Source organism: Dermochelys coriacea, chromosome 7 (assembly GCF_009764565.3).
Source record: "Dermochelys coriacea isolate rDerCor1 chromosome 7, rDerCor1.pri.v4, whole genome shotgun sequence".
In the NCBI taxonomy this organism is placed as follows: domain Eukaryota; kingdom Metazoa; phylum Chordata; order Testudines; family Dermochelyidae; genus Dermochelys; species Dermochelys coriacea.
Window position 1 is genome coordinate 44,655,042 of NC_050074.1, and position 16,468 is coordinate 44,671,509.

Here is a 16,468-nt window from a genome sequence, read left to right on the forward strand (position 1 = left end):
TGAGCTCTCTCCTGTCGGCATACAGCATCTGCTTTAGCAGCGTTACCGTGGCACAGTTACATGGGTACAGCTGTGCTGCTGTAGTGATTCTAGTATAGACCAGCGCTAAGTAATTGCTTAGGACCCCGAGCAGCTCATAGGGGCCCCCTATTCGCATTTTATTATGTATTGTGAAGGCAAAAAATATTCCTGTGTAGGGCCCCCCATGGGCAAGCTCTGCCTCTGCTCAACGGGGAGTTAACTCAAAGGATCACAAATTGTTAGCTGTGTTTAGTGAAATAAGAGAATTTTATTCTTACAGTAACAAAAATGTGTATTTACAGATGCCATTGGCTGTACATTTTATTTTAATAAAATAAGTGATTCCATCTGTTAAAAATGATTCATCCAAAGTATTAGAAACACACAAACAAAACCCCAAGCCTCCAGACAACTCTGGCTTTATCAGCCCCTCGTGGAATCAATTCTCTTTACCATGCATGAGCTTCTGCTGATTCTCAAGACACTCCTTCAGCTTGTCTTCAGTCAGTGTCAGTCTTTGCTCCAAAATGGAAACAGTCTGCAAAGGGAAATAATAAAATAAAGAGTGCTGCTGAGTGATATATGAAGATAAGCCACATGCTGTACGCTTACTGCTTAGCACAGATGCTAAATATAACGTACCACAAGCTATTCCAGGGCTATACTCCACGATCACAATTTCCAAAGAGGCTTCAAGCTCAGCAACCTGTATTGAGGATAACAGGAGCTGCCAAGCTCAGTTGAAAATCTGGCCCTAGTTATGGATGCTGAGCACTTTCAAAGCGTGGGCCCAGATTTCCTCTTCACTCCCTCCCCCCTTTTGGTGGAGTGTTGTCTCCCTTTACACATAGACAATTTCTGCTTCTAAAAGGCCAAATACCAGAGAGCTCATGTAATAGGTGTACACTTAAAACCCCTGACATACAGGTGTTTTGAGTAGTTAGTCCCTTTTTTGACCTGTTATCTTTGATTTCATGTCTTAGTTCCAATTCTTTTCTCCTTTCCTGATTACTGTGTCAGTTAGCTACATATAAGGCAGGGGAGTGACATCATTGTGGTTCCCCTCTGCCTCCCCATCCAAAGAGACACTGAAAAACACCTGGGAACAAGAACTAAACTGAGGGGAGAAGGGCTGAACCCAGGTTGGGAGGACATCCAGTCTGTGAGTGGAAATACCTGAAGTCTCAAGCTGCAGGCCAGTGCAGCTGCCTTTCAAGACTTTCTGTAATCTATAATGTGACAATATTTAGGGTGAGAAATTACATTTTGTAACCTGTTTCTTTAGTGAATCAAACTTAGTTTGCGTGTTTTGTTTTATTTGCTTAGTAATCTGCTTTGTTCTGTTTGCTACCCCTTTAACCACTCAAAATCTGCCTTTTATAGTTAATAAAATTTGTTTTGTTTATTATTAAACCCAGTTTCTGTAATTTCTAACCGGGGGACAAGAAGTTGTTCATACCTTCCTCCACATTGAGGGAAGGGGAAAATTTATTAGCTTGCGTTGTATAGATTTCTCCACAGTGCAAGACAATATACCTTTGGGTCTGCACTCCAAGGGAGGTGGATACTTGAGTGCTGGGGCAAATCCCTTAGCTGAGGCTTCCCAGAGCTGATCTCAGTGTATGTCATTTTGCAGTTGGGTGTGGACCTGCCTGTGTGTGTGCTAGAGGAGGCTTAATAGCCTGGCTCAGCAAGACAGGGTAAAGGGAGCCCAGGCTGGCGGAACAGGTGGGCTCAGTGGTATTCCAGCACATCAGGTGGCATCTTAAAAGGGGGCAACCCGTCACATGCTTATCTTAACATTGTATTTGTGTCCTCTAAAGAGACTGATTAATGCCTTATAAATACGATCACCACTAGCTCTTTCTCATAGCTCTAAAATCTAGATACAGACATGCAAAGTGTGCAGGAAGCAAATTTTAAATTACATGGAGATAAAATTTTCTGCTGGAAGTCATTTATTGATTACATTGAAGTAATCAAAGACAGTCAGCAATGTAAAAGTGCATTTCAAGGACACTGGAGCAGTTGGTAATATTGAAATATTAGATATAGAAAGCATTAACAATGAGGAGCCCTTGTTGCACCTTAGAGACTAACAAATTTATTTGGGCATAAGCTTTCGTGGGCTAAATCCCACTTCATCAGATGCATGGAGTGGAAAATACAGTAGCAGGTATATATACACAGTACATGAAAAGAGGGGAGTTGCCTTACCAAGTGGGGAGTCAGTGCTAACAAGACAATTCAATTAACAGTAGAATACCAAGGGAGGAAAAATCACTTTTGTAGTGGTAATGAGGGTGGCCCATTTCAAACAGTTGACAAGAAGGCGTGAGTAACAGTAGGGGGAAATTCGTTTTTGTAATGACCCATCCACTCCCAGTCTTTATTCAGGCACAATTTTCACCCCACCATCAGAGATTCACAGATTCATAGATACTAAGGTCAGAAGGGACCATTCTGATCATCTAGTCTGACCTCCTGCACAACGCAGGCCACAGAATCTCACCCACTCACTCCTGCAAAACCTCAGCCTGGACCAGTCCACACAAGAGATCCACTTCCTAGACACTACAGTGCTAAGCAGCGATGGTCACATAACCACCACCCTATACTGGAAACCTACTGACCGCTATACTTACCTACATGCCTCCAGCTTTCATCCAGACCACATCACACAATCCATCGTCCAGAGTCAAGCTCTAAGCTACAATCGCATTTGCTTCACTCCCTTAGACGGAGACAAAACACCTACAGGATGTCTATCAAGCATTCTTAAAACTACAGTACCCAACTGGTGAAGTGAAGAAACAGATTGACAGAGCCAGAAGCATACTGAGAAGTCACCTACTACAAGACAGGCCCAACAAGGAAAGTAAGAGCACACCACTAGCCCTCACCTACAGCCCCCAACTAAAACCTCTCCAGCGCATCATCAAGGATCTACAATCTATCCTGAAGGATGATCCCTCACTCTCACAGACCTTGGGAGACAGCCAGTCCTCGCTTACAGACAGCCTCCCAACCTGAAGCAAATACTCACCAGCAACCACACACCACACAACAAAAAACACCAACCCAGGAACCAAACCCTGCAACACACCCCAGTGCCAACTCTGTCCGCATATCTATTCTAGGGACACCATCACAGGACCTAACCACATCAGCCACACCATCAGGGGCTCGTTCACCTGCACACCTACCGACATAATATATGCCATCATGTGCCAGCAATGCCCCTCTGCCATGTACATTGGCAAAACCAGACAGTCTCTACGCAAAAGAATAAATAGACACAAATCTGACAGCAGGAATCACAACATTCAAAAACCAGTAAGAGAACACTTCAAACTCCCTGTTCATTCAATAACCGACATACAAGTACTGTAGTGCAATCTCTTTATTGTGAAAGTGCAATTTACAAATGTAGATTTTTTTTGTTATATAACAGCACTCAAAAACAAAACAATGTAAAACTTCAGAGCCTACAAGTCCACTCAGTCCTACTTCTTGTTCAGCCAATTGCTAAGATAAACAAGTTTGTTTGCATTTACAGGAGATAATGCTGCCCGCTTCTTGTTCACAATGTCACCTGAAAGTGGGAACAGACATTTGCATGGCACTTTTGTAGCCACCATTGCAAGGTTTTTACATGCTAGATATGCTAAACATTCATATGCCCCTTCACGCTTCGGCCATCATTCCAGAGGACATGCTTCCATGCTGATGACATTCATTAAAAAAATAATGTGTTAATTAAATATTTGACTGAACTCCTTGGGGGAGAACTGTTTTACCCGCATTCTGCCATATATTTCGTGTTACAGCAGTCTCGGATGATGACCACGCACATGTTCATTTTAAGGACACTTTTACAGCAGATTTCACAAAATGCAAAGAAGGTACCCATGAGAGAGTTCTAAAGATAGCTACAACACTCGACCCAAGGTTTAAGAATCTGAAGTGCCTTCCAAAACCTGAGAAGGACGAGGTGTGGAACATGCTTTCAGAAGTCTTAAAAGAGCAACACTATAATGCGGAATCTATAGAACCCGAATCACCAAAAAAGAAAATCAACCTTCTGCTGGTGGCATCTGACTCAGATAATGAAAATGAACATGTGTCGGTCCGCACTGCTTTGGATGGTTATTGAGCAGAACCCGCCATCAGCACGGACCCATGTCCCCTGGAATGGTGGTCGAAGCATGAAGTAAAATATGAATCTTTAGCGCATCTGGCGTGTAAATATTTTGCAACGCCAGCTACAACAGTGCCATCAGAAAGTCTGTTCTCACTTTCAGGTAATATTGTCAACAAGAGGCGGGCAGCATTATGTCCTGCAAATGTAAACAGACTTGTTTGTCTGAGCGATTGGCTGAAGAAGTAGGACTGAGTGGACTTGCAGGTTCCAAAATTTACGTTGTTTTATTTTTGTATTCAGGTTTTTATGTACACAATTCTACATTTGTACGTTCAACTTTCATGATAAAGAGATTGCACTATAGTGCTTGAATTAAGTGCACTGAAAAAATACTTTTCTTTAGGGTTTTTTACAGTGCAAATACTTGTAATCAAAAATAAATATAAAGTGAACACTGTACACTTTGTATTCTGTATTGTAATTTAAATCAATATATTTGAAAATGTAGAAAACATCCAAAAATATTTAAATAAATAGTATTCTATTATTGTTTAACAGTGCGATCAATCACACAATTGTGATTAATTTTTTTTAATTGCTTGTCAGCCCTAATTTTTACTTTATCAGTTAAAACCTAAAAATGAGAAACTCTGTTATAAACACCGATAAAACACTCCTCATACAAATGAAACTGGTGTTTATCCAATAAACCCTGGAAAAACACCAGAAATAGTTACTAGTATCCAAGGCCTCCTCTACACAGAGCAGTAATGCAGACTATCAGCAGGGTGGAGGGCGATTTCTAAAGTTAGTAATTCTATCGGCTACTGACTCCTCAAGAAACACAGCAGCAGATCTAGACACAAGAGGAACAACACACATCCCTCTGGATAGTTGGGAAGTGGCATCAGTCTAGCCAGATGACTTTCCTTACTTTCCTTAAGTATTTTCCTTACTACCCTCATCGTTAAAGATTTTATAATACAGAATCTGTCTTTTTTTTAATTGAGATTTGAGGAGTTTACAGCTTGATCTCTTAACTTGAGAAGTCTTTCTTATTTCAAATACAATTTGGATGAAACTTGTTTGGTGGTTTTATGATAAGTGGAAGCTAGTACTTTGGACGCAGTTTGGAACATGTTTCAGAGTAGCAGCTGTGTTAGTGTGTATCCGCAAAAAGAAAAGGAGGACTTGTGGCACCTTAGAGACTAACAAATTTATTTGAGCATAAGCTTTCGTGAGCTACAGCTCACTTCATCGTCAAATAAATTTGTTAGACTTTAAGGTGCCACAAGTCCTCCTAGTTTGGAACATGTTACCTTAGAAAAGTTTGGCAGAGCATTAGCATGTATTGTATCAAATAGCAAAAGAGCCCTATTCCTACCTCTTAAGATTTTATACTGCATCACACACGTTTATTTATAAAGGCTATGTTTTCATTCTAGCAAAAGGATCTACCAGAACAGGACACAATGGCAAAAATCTTTTAGTGGAAAAGGAATTAAAGGCATCCTAATAACTTAATTTTAGATATGAGGATTTCAAACCAAAAAGCACAAAGGAGACACTAGAATGATTACATCTTGGCATTACAAGTAAGTTATTTCATTTTCTTCTCCAGTTTTCATAATCTCATAAATATATCAGTATAATAAGGCCAACACAGATTTCTAGACCTAATGTACGAAACAATCCAAGTCCCACAGAATAGGGTTTGTGCTCCATATCCATGCCAATGTTCCTGGTAGTATGTGCCATATGAAAAGCGGTGCTGAAGCACCACAATATTATACTGACAAACGTCAAGACATAGACTCAGACTCATAGACTTTACTGTCAGAAGGGACCATCATGAACATCTAGTCTGACCTCTTGCACATTGCAGGCCACAAAACCGAATCCACTCATTCCTGTAATAGACCCCTAACCTCTGACTAAGTTACTGAAGTCCTCAAATCATGATTTACAGACACTCCACTATTTACACTAGTTTAAACCTGGAAGTGACCCATGCCTCGTGGTGCAGAGCAAGATGAACCCCCCCCAAATTATGGCTGAAGTTTTAGGGTGCATTATTCTTCACGAGGTCCTCACAATTCTCATGGACACTTATGACAAACGTGGCCAAACTGCGCTAGTGTTAATCATGATATATTTACCAGAATCATACATTTATTGTTGAGATTAAGGTATCACCTGGAAGTAGCTACCTGAGCAAGGCCTGCTTCGAGATATTATTTAGGCTTGTTAATGTTATATTGGAGTAGCTAAAGCCTTGCACATGAGTCCCTAGGGAAAGACTGATAAGTTCCAAACATACAAACTAATCAAAGAAAGGAAAGAAAAAATACAAAGTAACTCAAAGCCCCAGAGCCTAGAGGGCTTTGTCATAATTACACCAAGAAAAATGAGCTTCAAAAAACTAAGATGAGTGGGCCACATGATTCAATGCCATCAAAACAGTGCATGCTGTATTATAGCAAGGTCCCACCTGAAGCTCTGAGGGAAGTGCATATTGAAGGACCGTAGACTGTAATGTCATATTTTTAACCAAAGTGGCAATATGAGAGTTTGCTTAATTATTCTTTATTGTATTTAAGACACAATCATTTTTAGAGCACTTTACTGGTTAGATTATCTTAATATTACATTGGAATTTTATTTAAGGACATTGTACGGGATATTTAAGGATGGAAGTTGTTATTAACTTTGATTTTTGGTCTCCTCCCCCATGTGTTATTTGGTGACCTTTCAGACGTTTATGCTGTTTTATAGTACAGAGAGAAATATATACAATATACTTCTAAAATTATCTACTTTAGTTTAGCCACAAATATATACTGAATATACATAACTAAATATAGTTCACAGTGATCTAAACACTGATATTTTCATAGTAGCTCTGCAGAATTAGTCATTTTAAAGGCATTCAAACCACTTTAAACATATTTAGCACAACAGATTTCTTATGTAAGCGGACATGGACAACAGCCCAGGTTTAAAGTAATAGCTTCTAGAAGCCAAAGTCCCAGTCCTGCAAGATGCTGTGCACCTCGGGCCTAATCCAAAGCCCACTGAAGTCAATGGAAAGATTCCCATTGACTGCAATGGGGGATTGCATCAGGCCATTTCTCAGAGGTACCGAGAGCTCCTTCTCATTGAAGGACAATAGAAGCTGAAGGCCCTCAGCAGCCCAAGGGAGGTGCTCAGCACTTTTCAGGAGCAGATCTTTGGATTGCATCTTGCAGTGATACTACAGTGAAACATGAGGAGCATAAGGGTGGTATTTAAGCAGTTTTAGAAGGAAAAAACCTTCCACATTTCCATATTATAAAGGAATCAAAACAAGCATATTTCAGAGAGTTGCTTCCAGCAAACAGTAGCTACAAAAATATAATACAGAGCACTGTCAATATCCTGCAAAGAAATGAAATATCCCGAATGAGTCTGAGAGCTCAAAGCTATTGTATCGTCAAAAGGGAGGACTGAGAATTATGAAAAATAACCTCATCTAGAGGACCTAGATGCTAAGATGTCAAAAAGCAACAGCTCCTCCAGTATTTCAGAGGTTTTTCAGACTGAAATGTTTCCTAAAGATCTCAAATAAGGAACACAGCACTGGAATCAAAACTGATTGATTTCGTATTTTCTAAAAGCCACTCCTCTGATCTCTGTTATCCATTATGTGTTCTGAATAACATTTCTGAATGTAAACACAATTATTTTGCTTTACTTATTTTAAACTACATACTTTATTCTGAAGACCACTTTCAGTTTGAATTAAACTAATTTCCCCCCCTCCAAACTGTGTTTTTATACTAGTGAATTTCATTTAAAAAAAAACCAAAAAAAAAAAACCCACAACTTACCCCCTCTACAATCGCTTCCGGAATAAGTGAAATGATCCTTAATCTCACACAACCTAGACTGTCCTTAGTTCCTGGTGTGGATTATCTCAGGGCCTTAGGAACTCTTCTAAATTTCACTGTGTTGTTTTTCCCCTGGTTTTAATGGAGGATTAGTTTGGATGAATATGAAACTATTTCCTATGGGTGGGTTCTCTCATCAATTTATGAATTTTTATGATAACCTGATTCTGAACTCGATTTTCATTTGGAATAGACACATCTTTCTTCACACACAAAACAGAAGCTATTTCCCCCAGCAGGTGCCCACTGTGTATTAGTGTTACATATATTTGTCCTACTGATAATAGCAACTGCAAGTGTTTATGATGATGGCAAAGTACATTAACCCTGCATGCTAATCATTCCAAATTAAGATTTCCATTGCAGCGGAGATATTCATTCACTGACCTTCTGTTTTACAGAGGAATACTTGAGCTGTAAGTTCAGCTAGGAAAGAGTGTGAGATAGCACACTAACACATATTTGAATATCAAACATATCCTAGCGCTAATGAGTTTTGAATGAAAAAGTTACCCAAAAGAAAACAATCTTTGTTGCCTCATAAAAATGTTATGAGAATATTCATTCCAACTCCTCATCTGGACACATTCGGTTTGACTACACTGCAATTAAACACCTGTGATTGGCCCATATCAGCTGACTTGGGCTTTTAAGGCTCAGGCTACTGCGCTGTTTAACTATAGTGTAGTTGCTTAGTGGAGCCTGGGCTTGGGACCCTCCCAACTCCACCCTGGACAGGGTCCCACAGCCCATGCTCCAGCCCAAGCATGAACATCTCCACCACAATTAAACAGACCCATTGCCTAAGCCCCTTGAGCCCAAGTCAGCTGATGCAGGCCAGCTGTGGGTCTTTAATGTAGCATAAACAAACCCATTGAATTGATTGCTGCATCTTTAAGTTTAGCCCATTTCTGAGAACAGCAGAGATATGAATGTCATGCTGCTGCTCAGGAAAACAAAGCCTGAAGTTTTTATCTTTTTATCTTTGCAGGTCAAATCTAGGATAGCACTCCTATTTAGGATGTTTATATATACAAAAAATATAAAATATTTGTAAAGTAAATCAAAACTAAAAGTGATTCCAGTTAATATTTTAAATACACAATTCTTGCTTACATGTCATCTTAAGGCCACTTCATTTACAAAGTAAACAAAGGAAGATGGAGTAACATTTACTCTCAAGTAGAAAAATATAATACTGGTTAAAAACATTTGCACAGACCAAGAGTAAATCATCATAACATGATGCTAACAGGCATAACACGAAGCATCATCATAGACATTAGCTATATCAAATTCACCTACTGTGTCATTGCTAAAAGTGGTATGCAGCAGCCACTAGTCCCCTCTGATACAGCTTTCTAGAGTTAGTTAACGTGCTTCACTGAAGAAGCAACCTTACTTCAGAATGGCCAGTTGTGCAGGCCATAGTGCCTCTACAGCGTCATCACTTCTACTTCCAGCTAGTGTTTGGCAGGAGGAGACCTCTTAGTAGAATCAAAACAGTCCTACTGTCTCATAAGTAGACAGCAGTCCACTTCATCTTTACAGCTGCTCTCAGTGGAGGGAAAGTATTGACAATTGGTGAGCAGACAACGTAACGTCCCAGATTTGCAACATGGAACAAAGAACTGTGCGTTAGCCGCAGCACAGTTCTCAACTTTCAGATGACAATGTTCAACTGGTTTACTAGTACTAATGATCTCTTGGCATTGCAAAGTCATGAAAAATCATCTTTTCTCCCCCGCATAAAACACTGTTTAGGATAGAACATTATAAATTGTTTAAGTGATGGGCTAAGTAAAAAGAGACATTAGAAAATGAATAGGAGATCAATGTGATGTTTGCATAATTTGCAACCAAAGTAGTTTATCACAACTACAACATGTTCCGCACATTATGTTAATTAAAAGGTTAGAACTGAGTAAATTCAATGGGAACAAAAGAACATCATGATCACAGTTTTATTCCAACCTTCTCAAGATAGTATATTAGAAATATACTAATGCTCCCTTGATGCTAAACAATTAAAATGCCTGGGAAAACTGAAACTAATGTGCAAATATACAGTATGTGGAAATATCACAGGGGAAGCCTGTCTTGTGTTCTTAAATGTGTGGTTCTGCTTATGAAAGTAAAGCTTTTCTAACTGGTGCTATTCAAGCATATTAATTAAATGGTTCGTTATAAGATACCAATAAGAGACAGCTAACATACTCCTGTTCTTTTTCCAAGCAGACTCTCTGTGTACCTTTAATTTTATGGAGACAACAGACTTTTTTTTTTTTTTTTTTTTTTTAAGAACCACTTGAAATGCAGTAGCATTTATGTATTTTAGAGAGAGGAGCTTATATATCTGGACTCTGAATTCAAACACGCAACACCAGTCAAGAAGTAGATCGACACTTCACTGGGCAACAGACAGCATGCAGATGAGCTGCCACCAGAGCAGCTCAGGAAGAAGACTGCAACTCAGAGTCACAATCTCCTTCCCAGTTTACTCTTGCTCTAGATGGAGGGCATTGCCTCAGGGCTACATCCAGCACAGGTCATGTTACCTGGTCACCAAGGCTCCTCCCAGTCCCCAACCACCTGTGTGAAAGAGATGTAGTGGTGGCTTCGCAGAGCCTCCTTCCCCAAGTGTTGTAACCCATGGTCCATGTAGCCTGCACAAGACAGGAAGAGGCACTTTACACCCCTTTACTCCCTTGCATGGATACACAGAGCTACTGATGATTAGGGCCTAGGCCTCATGGAATGGTAAATTTAACCAAACTCTAACAAAATGGCTAGTTATGTCCTCCAGAGTTGCAATGAAAACTCCAAAATCCTTTGGAGTGCCTGACTCCACAGAAGCACAAAATCAGTCCTTTCTGACCTCCTTTGGCCTCCTATTAGGATCACAGAATCATAGGGTTGGAAGAGACCTCAGGAGATCCTCTAGTTCAATCCCCTGCTCAAAGCAGGACCAATCCCAACTAAATCATCCCAGCCAGGGCTTTGTCAAGCCCCGCCTTAAAAACCTCTATGGATGGAAAGTCCACCACCTCCTTAGGTAACCCATTCCAGTGCTTCACCACCCCTCCTAGTGAAATAGTGTTTTCCAATATCCAACCTAGACCTCCCCCACTGCAACTTGAGACCATCGCTTCTTGTTCTGTCATCTGCCACCACTGAGAACAACCTAGCTCCATCCTCTTTGGAACCCCCCCTTCAGATAGTTGAAGGCTGCTATCAAATCCTCCCTCACTCTTCTTGTCTGCAGACTAAATAACCCCAGTTCCCTCAGCCTCTCCTTGTAAGTCATGTGCCCCAGCCCCCTAATCATTTTCGTTGCCCTCTGCTGGACTCTCTCTAATTTGTCCACAACCCTTCTGTAGTGGGGGGACCAAAACTGGATGCAATACTCCAAGTGTGGCCTCACCAGTGCCGAATAGAGGGGAATAATCACTTCCCTTGATCTGCTGGCAATGCTCCTAATACAGCCCAATGTGCCATTGGCCTTCTTGGCAACAAGGGCACACTGCTGAATCATATTCAGCTTCTCGTCCACTGTAATCCCCAGGTCCTTTTCTGCAGAACTGCTGCTTAGCCAGTCGGTCCCCAGCCTGTAGCGGTGCATGGGATTCTTCTGTCCTAAGTGCAGGACTCTGCTCTTGTCCTTGTTGAACCTCATCAGATTTCTGTTGGCCGAATCCTCCAATTTGTCTAGGTCACTCTGGACCCTAACCCAACCCTCCAGCGTATTTACCTCTCCCCCCAATTTAGTGTCATCTGTGACCTTGCTGAGGGTGCAATTAATCCCATCATCCAGATCATTAATAAAGATGTGGAACAAAACTGGCCCCAGGGCCAACTCCTGGGGCACTCCACTTGATACCGGCTGCCAACTAGACATCAAGCCATTGATCACTAGCCTCTCCACACATGCCTCTCCTCTCGCTAATAAGAGTAATTATTTCTACTGTTCCTGCCTGCAGCACTCTGAAGTCTTAGTTGTGTGTTGTCTTGTCTCATTCAGCCAAAGTCTCACACTCTAAGGGGTACAATACCATCATAGTGCTAACAGAGTTATGGAATTGTTTAATATCATTAAGTGCACATATCTACTTTCACATAACTATACTGGGTGCACCTAAGGATACAGCCAGTGTCAAGTGAAGATTAAAACATTAAAATTAAATTATTTTAGTGTTATTCTGGTGTAGGTACAGCTTGGAAAACTTTTCCCTAAATGCAGCTATTTTTACCATCTTTTCAGACTTCCTATGTTCTAATTTATTCCTCCTCCACTCCTCTCTCTCTGCTAGGTCTAAAATAACATTTGGAATTTCTGAAGTTACTGAACTTCTTTTTAAAAGGTATGTTTGCATTACATATATCTATTTTAAACCCCACACATCGTGTTTACTACAGTATTTTTCCCTCTGATAAAACACCTATACAGTAAAAATGGAGCCCATTACACAACAATTAGAATTGTGTATCACAATTACATAATGAAAGATAAAGAATGCATTCCAATCCTACTACTGGTGAAGCACACGAATATTGTATAAACCAGTAGCTTCCATTTTATTCATGTATACAACATTGGATACGCTAAATCAAAATGGTTTGAAAAAGATGAGCAGTAAGATCTAAAAGCACTTTCCTCCTGCCCCCCCGATAGTTTTCTTGTATTTCTATTGAATAGTATTATGGTTATTTTGAAAGAAAATGTTTTTTGGTTTTCACCTTCCTATTTCCACTAAAGATGCAAGTGTTGCAAGATTCAACACATTTAGATAAAACGAGGACTATTTTGACAATCCACCCCAACTCCACACTTTTCAATCACGTTCATGTTCCTTAGGAGCAGAAGACTGAGCTGGAATGAGAATTAGCGTTTTGATATGATGCATTCAAATTCTTCTGCATTCTATGAAAATGGCAGGATTTCTTTTTAATATGAGAAACAAGGGAGACAAACCTGTTATATTTATATAAATGCATATAGACTCTTATTTTTATATCCCCCTCAGACAAAAAATACCTTAAAGAACAGGTATGTGCACTTGAATCACCATATCACAAATGTAACCATTATGATAGCTACGAAGCCACCTGTTAAATCTTCTCACTCAGCCTTTCCAAATCACAACCATGAATTGATCTTCTTTGCATTAGGTCATCAACATCCACCACCCTGTAATACATGCCTTCTCCCTGCACCTCCACATACAATATTTAATCTTTCCATTCCACATGGTTACCATTAAGAAATTACAGTTTTCTAACTGGAGTGATGAACTGAACTGGTGTTTTGTTGGAGGTGGGGCTGGTTTTTAGTTGCTGGTTATGTTTTGTTATGCTGTGTTGGATTTGGATGTGTTGCATTTTAACGGCGGGGATTCTTTAAGTGGAAATAGTTTGAAAGTTGTTTATCATTTTAGGAAGCTGGTATTGTAATGTTTAGATAATGTTATTTAAGTGATACTGTAAGTAAGAATAGCGTGGTAAGATTTTTTCAACAGTTAAATGTTTGTGGTTGGAGTTAAAGAAGTGTGCAGAATTAGTGGAGGCAGGAGTCGTGTGTTGTGGATGTGAGTGAGGTAATGTGGTTAAAACAAAATTAATGCTTAAAAACAAAAACAAAAAAACACCACAAGACAGGGCTGCGGTGGGACCCAGACATGTGCAAGGGAGAAGCATGGTGGAGAGAAACAGAACAGAAGCTGTTGGGGAACATGTGGGAACTTGAAGTATATGGAAGGAGATAGGGAAAGAGTGGGATTTGAGCAGGGGAGGGGTCAATGGAGCTATGCTGATTTTATAGGCTGAGGATGTAGAACTGAAGTTAATTCTCTTGTGCAAGATAGCGATGCACTCCCCAAACTGAAGAATGCCATGTGTAGAATCTACTGACCAGGTTTTTTTTAAAATATGAATTGAACACAGATTTCCTTAATTTCCAGAAAATAGTATGCTACTAGACCACCCCTCCCATGATCCATGCAGGCTTTCACAATTGTGGAGAAGGAAAATTTAAAGGACAAAAAGATATTTATTTTCGTGTTTGGAACCCCACATGATTGTAAATTCACAGAAAGTGGTCTTAATTTTAAAGTATGATTTGTAATCACTGCAAATTTAAATTTTACAGTGCTTTGAAAGCATAAAGTGCTTATATAAAGGACCAAGAATTAATGGCTGTGAAGGTTACTGCTGATATACATTTTAATAGAATAATCTAGATCTGAATTTAGAATTTTATGCTACCCCCTGTGACACATGACCAGAAAAGGTTAAGCATCCTGCAGGATGAATGACTCAAATTCAATCCTTAAAGACATATAGGGAGATAATGTTTGGGTTTTTGTGCATTTATATATATACTGGTAGTTATCAACAATGTAATTAAACAGTCCCTGTCTATGCTATATTCTGTTAATTCAGAGATCAAAGAGACATAAATGAACTGTAAACATAGGCTGTCGCTGTATTAATCTCTCTTCGAAATATATAGCGAATCATCTGCAAATGGTGGGAAAACAGGCAATTAGCTTATGTTAATCTGTGTGAATAATTAAGGGCAATGCTTAGGAAATGAGAGTCTATTGTTCGCTGAGGGACTCCGAGCTGTCAAAGAAAGCCTGAACTATATAAAAATGGCTTGGGTCCTGATCCTGTCATCTCAGATCTGCTTAAGCTTTACCAGGGGAAGTTTAAGTCTCAAGATGAGATCCCAGTTAAGCTAGTACTCCCTGGGCATGATACTGGATATTGGACTATAACCTATGGATTAAACTCTAAAAGAATTCTTTGCAACTACAAAGCTCACCATCTCTGCTATAAATCTGAACCTCAAGAATTTAACTCATGTCTGTATGTATATTGATCTGTTAACCGTACTCTCTCTTTTCTTTTTTAAAAATTTTAGTTAATAAGAATTGGCTATAAGCGTGTATTGGGGTAAGATCTGGAACATTCATTAATATGGAAGGTAATGTATGCGATCCTTTGGGATTGGTAGAACTATTTTATGTGATGAAATAAGATTTTATTAATCTTCATCATATCTGACTTGGGTAACTAGGTGGAGGCCTGAGGCTGGGTTACTTTAAAGGAAGTGTGTTTTGGACTTCTAAGTAACCAGTAAGGTATAATAGAAGCGGTTTAATGCTGGCTTGGTAAATCTAAGTATTGAAATATCCACCAGCTTTGGGGTTGTCTGCCCCATTCTTTGCAGTTTACCCTAATTGAGTGACCTCAGCTGGCTCCCCATGGGACTCCGGTCACACACCCCTACATTATTCTCTATGGAGCTTCAAAGTACTCCCTGAAAAAGTTAAGATTAGCTCCACAAAAGGGGATAAAATATAAGATGGGATTTTGAAAAGCCATCAGCACTGGCCTAACTCTGCTTTCACTGAAGCCAGTAGAATGTTGCACAATGCATATGCCATAGATGTTGAATTCAGTAGCAGTTTGTGTTTTACCATGAAGCAAGATACTAGTTAGTAGATGGAGATGGGATTATATTTAAATTACAGGTTTTGTGGACTGTAAACTTCTTCAGGTCCTTCCAATATTTCTCCTTAAAATGTTGGTTTTAATATTGTGACAACTTTTTAGATAATCCAGAAATTTGACATTCTCCATCATTTTACAGAGATTTACCAATAAGCTTCTGAAAAACAGAAGAGTTTTGAGACTATTCACAATTTTACTTTAAGGATCTATTTCAAAAAGTCCATATTTCACTTGATGACAGAAGATGACCTATTATCACAAACCTATAAAGCACTTCATACCTGAGTAAGAACATCTAACTGTCCCACAATATGCTCTAGGGTATCTGCAAGACTTGTCTCCTCCTCTTGCTGGTGCTGGTTCCTGGCAGATTCTTGTGTTTTGTTTTTCTCAGGAGGATCACCACAATCCATTTCTGATTGCTAGGAAAACAGAGAGACATTATTTGTTAGTACAATGCAAGTGACAAAAGAAGTATTTGTGCCTCAGGGATAGGTTACAGTGAAGTATGATCTGTCCTGGAGAACTGAATCTGTGCTATGAAAAGGGATCGATGGTGTTGAGGCAACAGCACACAGCTAGAAATCAGGAAAGCTGCCATGTACTTGTGTGACTTGGGGAAAGTAACCTCTGGAATATGGAGATAATATCTACACCTCATGGAAGTAATGCATGATTCAAGTTACTAAAGATTGTGAAGAGTTGTGGGCTACTAGGATGGAAGGTGCTACAGAAATACGAAGTGTACCTGAAGAGAGACACACCAGGGAGACAATTTGTATACTTTTGCACACACACACAAACATGATTATTAATAATATACAAGTTACCATGGTGATGAACATCCCCTACAATTTTA

General features: G+C 39.7%; 1 protein-coding gene across 5 annotated transcripts in view; it reads right to left on the reverse strand.

Moving 5' to 3' along the window:
- Window positions 1-269: 269 nt before the first annotated feature.
- The window catches only part of POC1A (POC1 centriolar protein A), a 111,055-nt gene continuing 94,856 nt past the window's right edge, over window positions 270-16,468 (reverse strand). For all 5 annotated transcript variants that reach the window (XM_038411563.2, XM_038411564.2, XM_038411566.2 and 2 more), the window contains 2 exons: window positions 15,891-16,031; window positions 270-559 (listed from right to left, as the gene is read on the reverse strand). In XM_038411563.2, the coding sequence (XP_038267491.1) occupies window positions 461-559; window positions 15,891-16,031 (240 nt within the window). In that variant the 3' untranslated portion in view covers window positions 270-460. The remainder of the gene's footprint in view (window positions 560-15,890; window positions 16,032-16,468) is intronic.